The following is a 13,707-nucleotide window of genomic DNA, read 5'->3' as shown; positions in this document are numbered from 1 at the left end:
ATATATGACAAATACATTATCATATACGATCATATATGATGCACATGTTTGTCATATATACTGTCATATATGACTAACACATTATCATATACGATCGTATATGATAATGTATTTGTCATATATACTGTCATATATGACAAACACATTATCATGTACGATCATATATGATACATATGGTATCTTATATATGGACATTTTTCGTATATGAGCATATATGATTATATATGATCATATGTGAAAATTTTTTCCCGGGAAATGTAAATGTTGCACGATAATAATTATATAATATTAGATTTATATTAGAAGTGCATTGGCCAATATTTACCAATATTGCTAAATAGACATATTGGCTAAATAAGAGAAGGCGTCCATCTTACAATATTGGGAATACTAAATTTACATTATTTCCCAATATTGCGCCAATATATTGTGCTACTATACAGTTCTTGTTCGGATTCGCTCATGCTTGGTCTAAATGGGCAGGATGTGCGTAGAATAAAGGATTGACCGTAGATACTAAAATCAATAGATCGACAAAATAATGAACGTTTATCGTTTATTGTCTTGAAATTGTTACACGATAATACAATATATTGTATAATAACTGTAAATCTCGCGAATCTTTTATACTAAATAATTGTACATAATCCAAACAATTATTAGTAAACTTTCATTGATTAAAACTGCATGATGTGATACGTAATCTCAACCGTAACGTACTAAAAGTCATCTTAATGAAACAAAGTGCACCGACGTTATTGCTTCGCAATCGATAAGATAGCTGCCCTGTACGTGAAGCTATTCTACTATATTTGTAAGTATAATCGGCCAGTTAATGCAAATACAATAGTGTTACGCCCGCGCTGGAATACGCGCTCATATATTGTAAAACTACTAGAAACAAAGCATGGACTGTAGCAACCGGTTTTCCAACCGCACTACGGTAGCGAACATGTTAAACACGGAGAAATATGTCATATTTTATGAACATAGTCATATCGACTTCTGCACGGTAAAAGAAAGACAGTCACCGGTTGAGAATTTGGGACAGGTCCTTGCAATTCTTGAAAGATATCAAGCGTCTACCATTTGCAAGAAACTGTACGCGCAAGGTGACAAAAATTCGGAAAAAAGTTACAGTTACTGAGAAAGAAAAGTCCATTATCAGCATCATTGTATAGTTGATGAGACTTTCAGTTCGGTCAAGTCGTGTTCGGGAAACTAGTACGTTTTTCTCCTTACAAGTCCATTGAAAGATACGAAATGTGTCACCGTTTGCAGAAAACTGTATATGGGAGGTAGCAAAAATTCAGAGAATCACGGATGTTGAGAAAAGAAATAGTAGTCCATTATCAACAACATTGTATAGTTCTTGAAAATTTGGGACAAGTCGTGTTCGGCGAACGAGTGCGTTTTTCTCCTTACAAGTCCATGCTTGAAAGATGCGAAATGTGTCACCGTTTGCAGAAAACTGTGTATGGGAGGTAGCAAAAATTCAGAGAACAAATCACGATTGTTGAGAAAAGAAATAGTTGTCCATTATCAGCATCATCGGATAGTTGATAATATGCTGGTAACGTGGTGTTATTAGGATGAGCAACAATATTGTAGCACTAGTTTCACCATGGGTTGTTACTCAAGAGACCCCAGGTATCTCGAAGACACTGTGCTGTACACGGTCCGTACAACAAACTGAGAACTTCCCACTTGTTCAGTCACGTGTATCTTACTATAACTGATCACAGTGACGTTACGGAAAGAAGGTTGTGCAGAGACTGCCCGAGTTTAATTATCGGGACGATGATCTTGAAAAAGGGCAGTGTTACGCACCCGCGGAAATGGTCCTTAAGTTCGAGCCAAATTTTCTTTTTCCTTCCCTGTATTTAGTACTTAATAAATACGTTCTTTCTCATGAGCCGAGCTTTGTTGTCTCTATGAGTTCTGCAATGCGCGAGCGCAGCGTGCGCGGCACGCGAGCGAACCACGGGCGCAACGATACAATTACAAAACTACGAGATTCTTATAAGTAATTAGAAATTAAACGTAATTCACGTTTCACTTGACCCAACAAGTTTCAAAAGTAATTCTAGATTGTACAATAACCAGAACAGGTGAGGCAGTTTTAAAGTTGATAGGTCTTACTTGTATATACGTAGATATTTAAAACTTTGGTTTCTATCTTCTCCCTAATTCTCGACGCACTTATAGACAAGTCAACATTTACCGGGTGAAAAGCATAAACAATGAAAAAGATTCTATATAATTAACAAATCGAAAAATGAATCTTGCGTACAATTTTTTGATTAATAAGTAATACGAAAATTGTAATCAATTTGTTACAACTATCATCTTTTTACGACATCGGGCAGTGAACAGTAAGTAGAAGTTCCTGTTGCTGAAATGACTTTTCGCACTTTGGAAAAGTTCAAATTCTAACAAAAATCCTACAAATAAGTAGGCTCTCGAACCAAATGACATGTGCATGATTTAAATGGACCTAGTTTAGGCGCGTCGAAGTTAATTTCAGTTTCTCAACGAATACGAAGATCTTATAATATTTTACAACATTACAAAAGAGACAGTGCACCGATATTGTGTTGCAGGCGCGTATAGGATTGCGCGCGATGTAACATTGTACGTCATTATTACTCTATAAGCTTACCATTATTATTTGCCACTAATGCACACAAAGGTGGATCGCATCAATGTTTATCCTCTAAATTTTGGAAGACTGTAGCATAATTGTGTAGCGTTCATAAATAAATATAAATGTCCAAATACAAACGAGTTTTGTACAAAAATTGTAAAACTTTTACTCGAAAGTGTAATAAATCTCCAAAAGACGGACATCTTGATTTCGTAAAGTGTCAAAAGCAGCGCAAGTCGCTAATCGTACTTAGATAGAATTATAAATAAAATCGATTGTACGTCGTCGATAATACGCTTTCGAGGGTGATGAGTGACTTATAAATCTATATTTACAGATAATACGATGAGCTTTTGATTTTATGCGTAGAACAAGAGGACCCTTAGTTCTATGATATAAATAGGATGAGAATGTAAAGTTTCCTAAGAACGAGAAATGAGAGGGGACAGTTGCGCAAAAATTCTAACGCTCTTGGGATTTTGATCTGTCCTACACTTTTGTATCTTATAGTACACTAATTTCACGCAGTCGGATAGATTAATCCTGAGAGTGAAGGCAATCTTCATTGTCTACCTCGAAACTGGCGTAAGTTTAATGTACGTACATTGCAAAATCCGTGCATTAAGTCTATTTAACAATCACCTAAAAGTGAGCTTACGCCGTTTTCAAGATAAGCCCATATCACGTAGGTGTACGGATTTACCGCCGATATCGAATCGGCAAATCATAATGGCGCGAACGTATACAGCTTGGATGCCTCTAAAATAATATTGCGGAACGACCAAAGAGAGCGAATAAGCTCCTCGAGTCTTCGGCCCATATTCTGAAGCCTTTTTATCGGCAAAAGTGCCCGTGAAAGATCCTTCCAGCCAATAAGTATCCTTCAAAATCAATTTCAGTTGCGCTTTCATCGGTAAAAGAAGATTCAGAATACCTTTACGTTGCTTATAGACGTTATTATAGTACAATACGATGCAACACTATAGTAGAGATCTGTCGCATCAATCCGTATCGAATAAAGCTCTAAAAATCGGTGAAATCTTGCTCCTCTTTCTACCGTTGAGAGTCCTAGCCATTGTCAAACTATCACCTTAACATGATATAATTATTGAGACAGTTAAAACAACCGTTCGGAGTCATTACAGCTTCAAGTATCAACGATAAGGAAATAATACATATTGCATTTGGTGCGATCTCCTTAAGTCTTCGTTATTTTTCGCTTTCTACTGAATCGAAGGCGTTGCGCGCGCGACTAGCGCTATAAAAAATAGTGCCATTTTTCTTCGCAAAGATGAACGTTGCTGTTCATCCCATAGCCGATGATCGATTCATCTTATTTACTGCATCTGATAAATTTAGCAGACGATAAGGCCAAGTTTGCCGCTTGCAATTTATTATCTTGACATCGTCCTCGACGCGAGGCGCACATCTAAAGCTTCTCCAAGTCGCCATATCAGATCACCGTGTCCTGATAAGCGGGCGGTCCATTTAGGACGAACTGCCGCTGGCTTTGTCTGACAACGTCGGTGCGATTGGGCACCTGCGGCGTCGCCCTGACGCCGTGGTAATTGCTGTAGCTGGACCTGGCGCTGGCCGGCCGGTTGCTGTACAGCTCCTCCATGTCCTCGCCGTTCAGGCTCTGCGTGCTGGTCTGCTGGAACGTTGGGTTGCTCTGACCCTGCCACTGCATCGGGTTCGGCTCGCCCGGCGACGCCTGCCAGTTGTCGGTGAGATTGCGGGTGGAGCTGGTGGTTGGATGCTGGTCCCAGCCACTGGCGGCCGAGCCCTGGCCAGCCGGGTAGCCGGACGAGGCGTTCGAGTAGTTGTTGGAGGATTCCTGGGTGGCCGGCGGCCACAGTGCCGGCGACGACACCGCCGTGTTCACCGCCTCCGGCTGCCAGTTCCGGTCGGCGTGCCGCTCGCGGTCCCAGCCGACCGCGATCCGGTCGTAGTTGAGCGTGCCCTGCGACAGCGAGCTGACGTTCTGGTTCGTCAGGTTGCCGATGCAGGGTGTGACCGTGTTCGCGTACAGGCTCTCCTGGTGGTCCATGATACGGTTCACCGGGTTCTTGCGGCGCGACTGGCGCACGGAGCTGCGCCGCGTGCCGGAACGCCGGGTGCTGTCCCGCGAGATCACCGAACGTCTCTTGACTCGGCGCGGCGTCATCGGCTTCGGCGACACGCTGTCGTCCTGCACCGGCGGCTCGGGCTGCGAGTACTCGATGCTGTACAGCGGCCGCGGCTGCTTCTTCTTTCGTTTAGTTCGTACTGTCAAGGAAATAAAGATGAACGATCAGATTCGGCGGTGCGGCCACACTCACCCCTTTCTTGTCCGTTCGTTCGCAATAATCGAGCGATCGGTGCTCGCTAATCGAACGGCACACGTCAAGTAAAAGAGAAACAAAATTCATTATTTCGTTAATGCGACCCGCGACTACTCCGTTTATTCTCAACTAAATATATTTGTCCCATTTTCCATTTTGCCTTGAAATGTCTTAAATAATCATTTCAGTGTCATCATTTTCGTAAATGTTGCACATCTTAAATTGCTAGACTTTATACCCATATCTTTTCAAGAGATAATTGTACTGCAAATGGTAAGCTCACTAATCAAGACGATTTTTCTGCAAAAAGTAATATTTGCGTTCGAGTGTCTCAACGATTTCTTAAAAAAAAAGTGCTCAGAACCAAAAATGTAACAACAAAGTAAACGTAGAAAAAATGAAAAGAGATTCCCCCAGAAACCGCATAGTAGGAAACTGTTAGAAAAGGAAAAGAAAGAAGAGTGAAGGGTTAATAAATAAAAAAGCAAGCGAACAGCGGCATTGCACATTTATTGTTCCCAATTAACTGCACCAAAGTAAATAACGTGATACAGTGGTTAAATACAAAAAACTGATTATGACGACCTTAAAAAAAAACATAAATATCCTGTACAACTTGAGAGAGTGCTCGATAGAGACTGTACTCGATTAGAAATATTAAATCTGAAGTGACGAGAAAACGTCGTGTTCCATGGTTTCTTTTACTGCGATTTGTCCAAGCCAAGTGTAAAGGAATAGCAACACGCTTTGTGTCTAACAAATAAATTTGCCATCAAAATATAAAAGAAATAGAAATGTTCCGCGTCTAATAAATAAACTTTCTCCTTGTCCAATGACCTCACGTAAGTGCTAGGAAAACAAATATGTACAATATTACAAAATTTATTTTTATCTCTACTATCATATTTCTAAATAAGATAGCGTACATTTGAAATTATACGTAACTAATTGTAAGCGAAGATAACGCGATCCTGGGGCGTCCGTATTACTCTAAAGAAAAAATATCTATTTTACGTATAAATATATAATGATCATTACTACTTTCTCGTGTGTAAAGTTTAAGCCGTTTTAAGGTATATCTATTCTTCTCTTAGCAGTCTTTTCCTTGTAATCGGCATATTTAGCTACATACTAAATCTACTTTTTACACCAAAAGCTGGCATAATCTGCTAAATACACACTTTACGTGATGTCACTTCAGATTTCTTATTAAATTATAACATAACGCAAAAAATCAGTCATTCACATGTGAAACGTTCGCGAAGCGGAACGGATTTTTTTTTATAAATATATTGCCATAAAAGAACGTCTGAAATTTGGTACGTAAAGAAATCGCGATTAAGTGTACCCGTACGTAACGGTGAAATTTAATCTAGGAAAACGGGGGGCTTTCAGGGAGTAAAAGTACACGAATCTGCGAAATTGAAAATACAAAACAAGGAAGAAAATCACAACTACTACATGCACTACTAAACGAAGGGAAATCGTGTCATGCGCGCTCCCCAGTTTAGGTTTGCTTTTAAATATCCTAGGATAAAAAATACCCTCTGTACACCGAGAAAAAAGTCCCTGAAAATTTATTTCTCAAATAAACACTATTCGCGGCATATAATGTTCATTTCACTGAAATGAACATTACATGCCACAAGTGAACTTTCAACGACTTTTTTCTCAGTGTAGAGCCGGGTGGGACCGGCAACTGAGCTATGAAATAAACTAATTAAATGCAGTCTAGTCATTTCAAAGTACCAGTTTAAAGCCTCTATCCATCCATGTAGCGTACAACAGAGTTCTGTAGAAACGTACTAATCTCGTCGCAGAGAGAATCTAGAAATAATACTACTGCAAAACACAATGCGGTTTTTTTTCCCGTCAAACTTCAAACGTCAAGGTTACTCGTGAGAACTTAAAAAAAAAACTGATAAAGCTGAAGGCACAATTTCACGCCTAAGTAACACGTTCCAGTCATGCCGTGTTTCATCAACACTTTTTCTGTGCGTGGCGTGCATCGAAGTCTCTCAATGCATACAATTTTCAAGGTATCGCTAATCAAATCTCGTACATTTATAAAATGATAAATATTCCGACAAATATATGCTCTTAAACACAGTTTCTATACATATCACAGTAAATATACCAAGGCGTATTCATCAATGTATGCGTAGAGCACGAACAGTACGTGTAAGTGAACCACGTACAAGATGACTCACGTTCATCGCCCGCTCCTCTTAACCCTTTTCCGTACAAATAAGTGTATATAAATTACTAACTTTTTCTCCGGCTTCGCGTGGCCTTCGTTAATCTTATCAAGGTGGCAGCCGGAGATAACGGTTTAGTCCAATATTAATCTTATCGCGCCGTTGATATCTATGTAATCATTGATTTGTATATATTAAGTAGTGAAGAGAGCGGAGGGCAATTCCGAATCATTCCGCGTGTAAAGAAGCAACATTTATGAATTAGTGGGTAAGTCACACTGCATTGATCGCTCGTGCGAACAATCGCTGCTTGGACACACGCAGTTCGACGCAAGGTACGAAGAACACCGTCGTTAAATAAATATTAGGTAGCAACGTTATGCAGAAACAACACACAGCTCGCAATTTAGATCCGATAGAAATTGCTAAAGGGAAAGGCATCTAAGGGCCAGCTAATTGCTCTATCTATTTGGCAAGTATAGGAATTGTAATGTTACACGTACCGCACGAGTGGACGCCATACGCGGTAGCATAGAAGTTTACGTAAGCTAACTTTACTCTTCTCGCTATAAGAGAGCGGAAGCCGAGAGGACCCTCGCGGGGGGCGGATCACCGATTCTAATTACAAGTGCCTCTCGGGCGGTCAGCGGAAGGTCCCATTTCAGAGGTTACTCGCGTACAGAGACAACGGTCGGCTGTCTCGTTTCGACCGAGACGATGACCCGTCGTGCTCGCTCGGCGCTTGATCAACGGCCAGCCTCGGGTCGGAGTAAAACGACCTGAGCGGCTGGTCGCGCACGTGGTCGATGAAGACGCGGGGTTTCGCGGGATTCCTGGCTTGCCTCGCCGCGGCCTGACGGCACTTGATACGCGCGACCGGGCTGTACTTAGCCGAGTGCGGATAGTACAGCCGGTTCTTCTGATATCTCAGCTTAGCGGCGCTGTCCAACGAGTCGTACTCGTCGTACACGGGCGACACGGGCCGCTGCAAGTGGTCCACCGGGTTCAGATAGTCGACCGAGTAGTCTACGTTCGGAAGATCGCGGCTGGACGAGCGACTGCTGTTACTACGGACCGTGTCGTCTTTGGGGCCGACGGCGTTGACTTTGCCGCGCGCGGAACCGCCGCCCAGCAGCTTCTCGCCGCTACGTTTCGGAAAGGTCGACTCGCGATAGGCAGACTGGTGAGAGCTAGCCGTGCCGGTCGGGTAATTATTCTGAGCGGAATTTTTGAGGGAGTAGGCGGGTGGTGGAAGAGCCGAGTAGCTAACGTACATAGGATGCAACGGCGTGTGGCCTGCCAACCCAAAGTCATCGCCTCCAACAAAGTCAACTGAAATATCATCCAAGAATCCATCGCATTAGATGAGGTCCGTCGACGACGAGCCGAAGACATAAGCGGTGCGTTATGCGAATCGATCGACGAAGCGAATACGCGACGAGTAACGCCGGAGGTATCCATTACGTCTTACGAAGAAGAAATGCCCTAGCTTCAACTATTCTCGACTGTAAAGGCCTGCGTCCGCGATGCTGGAACTCGGTCCGAGTTCTAGCATCGCGGACGCAGGCCTTAACATTTGGTTCTACTACATGGCATAGTCTGCTTAATTTTGTGATGCCTTCGCAATCGCGTTTGTAAAGGTCTGCGTCCACGATGCTAGAACCCCAGTGAGAAATGATTCGTCGATCGATGTCGAATCGACGTCAATTTGACGGTGTCGATGTTGATTCATCATTTCGACATCGATCGACAGGTCATTTCTCGCTGGGACTTGATTCAAGTTCTGGTCCCAAGAAATGTGTAGCCAATCAATTCCACAAAAGCTGCACGTTGATTGGCTACACATTTCGCGAAACTAGAACTTGGACCAAGGAGCATCGTGGACACAGGCCTTAACAATCTCGGCTGAAGAAAGTAAAAAGTCATGTACCGTACTGTATTAAGACACATCATTCCGTTCATGCGAAGGTAAAGAAACGCTTTATCGTGTAGCAATGACAAGAATAACGACGGATACGAATTATAAGTCTCAAGATGCAAAGTTTTACGTCGCTACGTATTCAAACCTAATTTACACAGCTATAACTTCATGATTACATCTATAAAAAATTACGTAATCGTGCCAAAAAAGGTAGACAAATATGTATGGCGTGCAACTGACGAGCATGATTAAGCGGACTTACCAAAATGGAGGATCAAATCCACCAATGAAATCAACTGTAACCGATAACCCTCTTTTCAAGCAATAATAAATAATCGCGTGTGCTTATACATAATTAGTGATTAACAAGGATTTATATAATTTCTTATCACTAATTCAAACTTTAGAAATGCGTTCCTGCCAGCGGTGATAGATTCCTCAACAGTTTGGTGCAAATGTAAAATATACACATGTAAGTTACTGTGCAATTAGGAATCCGTATTCAAAATATAATATACCAAAGCGCATGTAATAATAAAAATCTAGCCGTTATTTAAGACCAACGTAGCTCTGACGTTTTCCAAAATTTAGTTTACACAGAAAACGAATAGTCAATTCATTGATCTCATTGTTATACTATTTATAATTATGTGACTATCACTGAAATATTCAAATTAACAATGTACAAATTATAAAAATAAATAAAAGTATAACGGCTCGTCACTTTTAACTTTCCTGAATATACGTGTAGAATAATATTCGACTTCCGTTTCTTCTTCTTATCGAATATGCTGGTCTAATAAGAACCACAACCTTTTCCCTCCAATTGCTTATCATAAACCACAAGCCAGTAAAGTTGAAAGACCGTAAATTCTTATTTCAAGCAAATATTGTCTTACTACTAGTATCTTTAAAATATGTGAAACTGTATCCAATCTTACTAAAATCTTAAATATAAAATTGTAAAATTTTGCTTGAATGCACTTTGATACACGAAGGAAGTTTCAAAAGTAAACTAATGTTGTCATAAAACTGAAACTTGAAACTTAATCGCAATTTAACTCGTATCAATACAGTTTTCTTCTGTAAAAGATAATGAGTGGTAAAACAATCCAAACGTAAATTAAAAAAGCTTTAAGGAATAAAGAAAAAAGTTCATTATATTTTAAGGCTACATTAATATTGTTTTAAATAGTGCGTTCATTAATTGACTTTTCAGTAGCAAAGCAAAAGTCGCTAACAAAAATTCAGAAAACTAATAAAAATAAAGAATATAAACATGTATTTGTCCATAAATAAAGTATCGATGCAGTGATAAATTTTTTTCTTTCGAACGCATTTTTCTTTTGAAATTTCCCTTGCAATTTAAAATATAAATTATGAATCTTTGAAACTAAAAATACAATTAAATATACTCACAGCTGTCATCTTCCTCGAGGAACACTTTACTGAGACAAATTCCGCCGACAATCGCTATACACTGAAACATGTGAAACGATTGAACGTTGGAACTAATGAAACAACAATATAATAAGAGCAGAATCTATGCAATTATTATAATAACGCATTATAGGATAATTGACCCTTCACTTACACCTAGAATACATTGCGTCGCGGCGTGTAAAATTTCTATCACTTCGTAATCTAGCACGCAGTCTGTTACATTAGTAGGTCGCGCGGGTCGAAAAAGCTCTGGTTCCGTCACGTCGTAAACGGCTTTGCAGCCTGGCCCGTTCACGTACCACCACGAAAAGCTACCGGTACCGAGATTAAGTATGTCGCTATCCTGAAAAATAATATTACAATATTACGCTCGCTGTACGTGCACAATAATTCGCGTAGCATTGCACAAGTGTCTACTCACTTTGTCCAGTGTCCCTACATTGAGGTAAAAGCATATGATAAATATGTTCCATCCTAGCCACACTGTATTCCATATACAATACTAAAACAAGGACAGTGATTTCAATAAAGACAGGTAATTAATTCGACAATTGATAAAAAAACTGTAGAGAAGACGCGTCCCCGCCTGTTTCGACGTGACGTGGAATAGAAATTATTCTCGTCTTCACGTGTACGAAGAATCTCTTCCCACTCGCGCACGTTAAAAGCAATTATACTCATCAAAAGCAAAAATACTCACCGATATGATGTATCTAGGTCTGTACTGAAAGGCCCCGAAGAATCCTAGAATTACAAAGATGATGTTGAAGAAGTTGACCAGTATCGGGGCCCACATAAACCCCAGAAAGTCGAAAACTTGGCGTTCTATAATGGTGATCTGAAAGCGAGAGCAACATAGATTAACTGCGTGCGAGTGTCCAGCGAGAAACGCGACGTAAAGTGATAAGTGCGGGGATCATCTTAATTTCTACTGATTCCCTCTGCGAGCGTTCTTAATCTATGACAATTGCCCTGTGTTCTAAATAGTTCAGTTAATTAATCATTCTGAGTCATAGCGTCTGCTGGCGCCTACGTAGCTACAGGAAAGATCGCGTGTCCAGACCTCGCAGCCCGCTAGAAGTCTTTCAAAAGATTCGGATTATTTGCTTCGATCGATAAAATTTAATGAAAAATTGGCGCCTTTTTATTTCGTTTGTTAAACTCGCGCAAAAATCCACGGCCCTTTTTGCTTCCGCGTACACGCGGAATCTTTACGTTTGGATGTTCAAATTTGATACTGCAACGCTCCAAAACGGAGAAATTCTGCATTCCAAAGAAGAAATCCGAGAGCGCGCTCATTATATTTACATTAGTATTACTTTCTAACGTCTCTGACACGAAAAGCAAATCGCTCGCAGCTACGTGCTGTAGTGCATACATAAAAAAAAAAGCAATCGCCCCGATGATATCGAGTGATGTAACGAAATCGCGACGCGAGGCTCCCTTTTTAGGGAAGTCCCTCGAGATAAACCGGGTCGATGCGATAAAACGGCACGCTAATCCGTGAATCGACGATAAGAGAAACGTGCTAACGGCTCTTGCCCAGCTCTCCCAATGGACGCTGCAAACTACAAAGCGTCCGCTCGCAAAGCGGCGTGACCGACGCGCGTATCATATCGCAATCGCGGTACTCGCGGGAAGAAGAAAAAAAAACAGCGTTGCACGACACAATCTGTACAGATAATAGTCGCGCACTTATAAACGTATATGCGTAATGCATAGGCGATTCGCGGCCAGATTCGTCGCGGGAATTCCGAGCCGGAAGTGCCTGGCATCCGGTTTAGCGTGCACTCACTAGTTGCAGGCTGCATATTGTCAGTAGAAAGTGCCTCCTGCTGCAAATTCCCATGTCATTTGGCCGCGCACCGCTCACGGAGCGATAGCGCGCGGTACAATCGGGGCAGACGACGACGACGACGACGGCACTCGCTCGCACTGCATCACCACTGCTGCGGCGTGTACGGATGCGCCATCGCCATCTTTCGCTCTCCCCGCGTTCGCCGTTCGCCCAAGACACTTGTTCCCTACCGCGCGCTACCTGCGCTGGTCAGCCGCGCGAGCGCTGCACCGTGCGCTCGTAGCCAGGCAGGAGGCCCAGGCGAAGCGGAGCGCGGCTCGTTTTGTCACGGTTCGCGTACGACTGCCACCACCGCGGCACGTGTGAGAAATTTACCTCCCCACCTACCCTCGACGTGCCGTGGCAGCTGGGCGGAATAACGTGTTGCTTCGTCGAGGCCGGAGCGAGCTGTGGAACGATCTATTCCGTTCGATTCTATTCGATTAGGGACGATGCGGGGGTACGACGCTCTCTCAAAGAGAGAAAGAGATACGTATTTAGATGCGGGGATTTAAAATTATTTAACCAGCGACGCGGGATTTTTTCAATAAAGAAAGGTAAAGGGTGAAAGTTAGCAATTTGTAAGTGCAGGTCGATATGTATCGATACTGTACCGCGATCAGGGCTGCCAAGCTGTAGATACGAATTTTCCCGCCGTCGGAAGTGGAGCGCGTCCCATACAGCACCAAACATTTCAGAAACATTGCAACATTGCAAATTGCAAAGACGATTCAGAGACATTCAATTGTAATATTTCGCCGACAATGTTTCAGTAACCTTGTAGAAATATTATAAAGTTTGCAAAATATATTTGTAACGTATTATGATATTCTTTAGATTTTTCAGATTTATATTATTTCTCATGTATTCCAAACGCAGCCTAATAGCATGTATAGCAACGCTACTTGATAGTCTCGTAATTTCCGATATTGCCGGTATCGGTCTTCTTCGTCCACGTTGTCCATGTTCAAAGTGTATCTTCGCTACCTCCAACATGTCTCTTAACGATATCACTCTAATCCACGGTAATTTCTATTCCTGTATAAATATATTAAAATAAACCACAAATTTGATAATAATTTTCTAATACGTAAAGTACTTCAGATTTTAATAGATGAAGTTTGAGAATATATGACATCCGATAAGAATAAGATAAGATAAGAAAAAATGTTGCAAATTTTTCTTATATATCTCTTGGGTGTCTTTACATTCTCAAATTTTATTTATTAGGCCGTTCGAAAAGTTCGTTTCAAATTTCCCATGTATTATATTATACACATACAGGAAATTTAAAACAAACTTTCCGAACAACGTATTAAAATCTTAAGTATCCTGTA

The 13,707-nt window shown here is 41.3% G+C and overlaps 1 protein-coding gene across 3 annotated transcripts; it reads right to left on the bottom strand.

The window, feature by feature from the left end:
* Nucleotides 1-538: 538 nt before the first annotated feature.
* On the bottom strand, nt 539-12,745 carry LOC105564784 (sodium/potassium-transporting ATPase subunit beta-1-interacting protein). Of its 3 annotated transcripts, XM_012017441.1 has the most exons (7): nt 12,329-12,735; nt 11,234-11,371; nt 10,955-11,035; nt 10,685-10,876; nt 10,510-10,570; nt 9,353-9,386; nt 8,434-8,501 (listed from the first exon to the last, which is right to left on the bottom strand). In XM_012017441.1, the coding sequence occupies exons 1-7, from the start codon at nt 12,380-12,382 to the stop codon at nt 8,498-8,500; spliced, it is 564 nt and encodes a 187-aa protein (XP_011872831.1). In that variant the 5' UTR covers nt 12,383-12,735; the 3' UTR covers nt 8,434-8,497. The 3 variants fall into 3 exon arrangements, with proteins under 3 accessions (XP_011872829.1, XP_011872830.1, XP_011872831.1); XM_012017439.1 differs by lacking the exons at nt 8,434-8,501; nt 9,353-9,386 and adding an exon at nt 539-4,915 and having other exon boundaries at nt 12,329-12,745; XM_012017440.1 differs by lacking the exon at nt 9,353-9,386 and having other exon boundaries at nt 5,463-8,501.
* Nucleotides 12,746-13,707: the final 962 nt, after the last annotated feature.

The sequence above is a fragment of the Vollenhovia emeryi genome, unplaced genomic scaffold (genome assembly GCF_000949405.1).
Source record: "Vollenhovia emeryi isolate VEMERY1.0 unplaced genomic scaffold, V.emery_V1.0 DF939159.1, whole genome shotgun sequence".
Taxonomy (NCBI): Eukaryota; Metazoa; Arthropoda; class Insecta; order Hymenoptera; family Formicidae; genus Vollenhovia; species Vollenhovia emeryi.
This window is presented reverse-complemented; position numbering and strand designations above follow the sequence as displayed.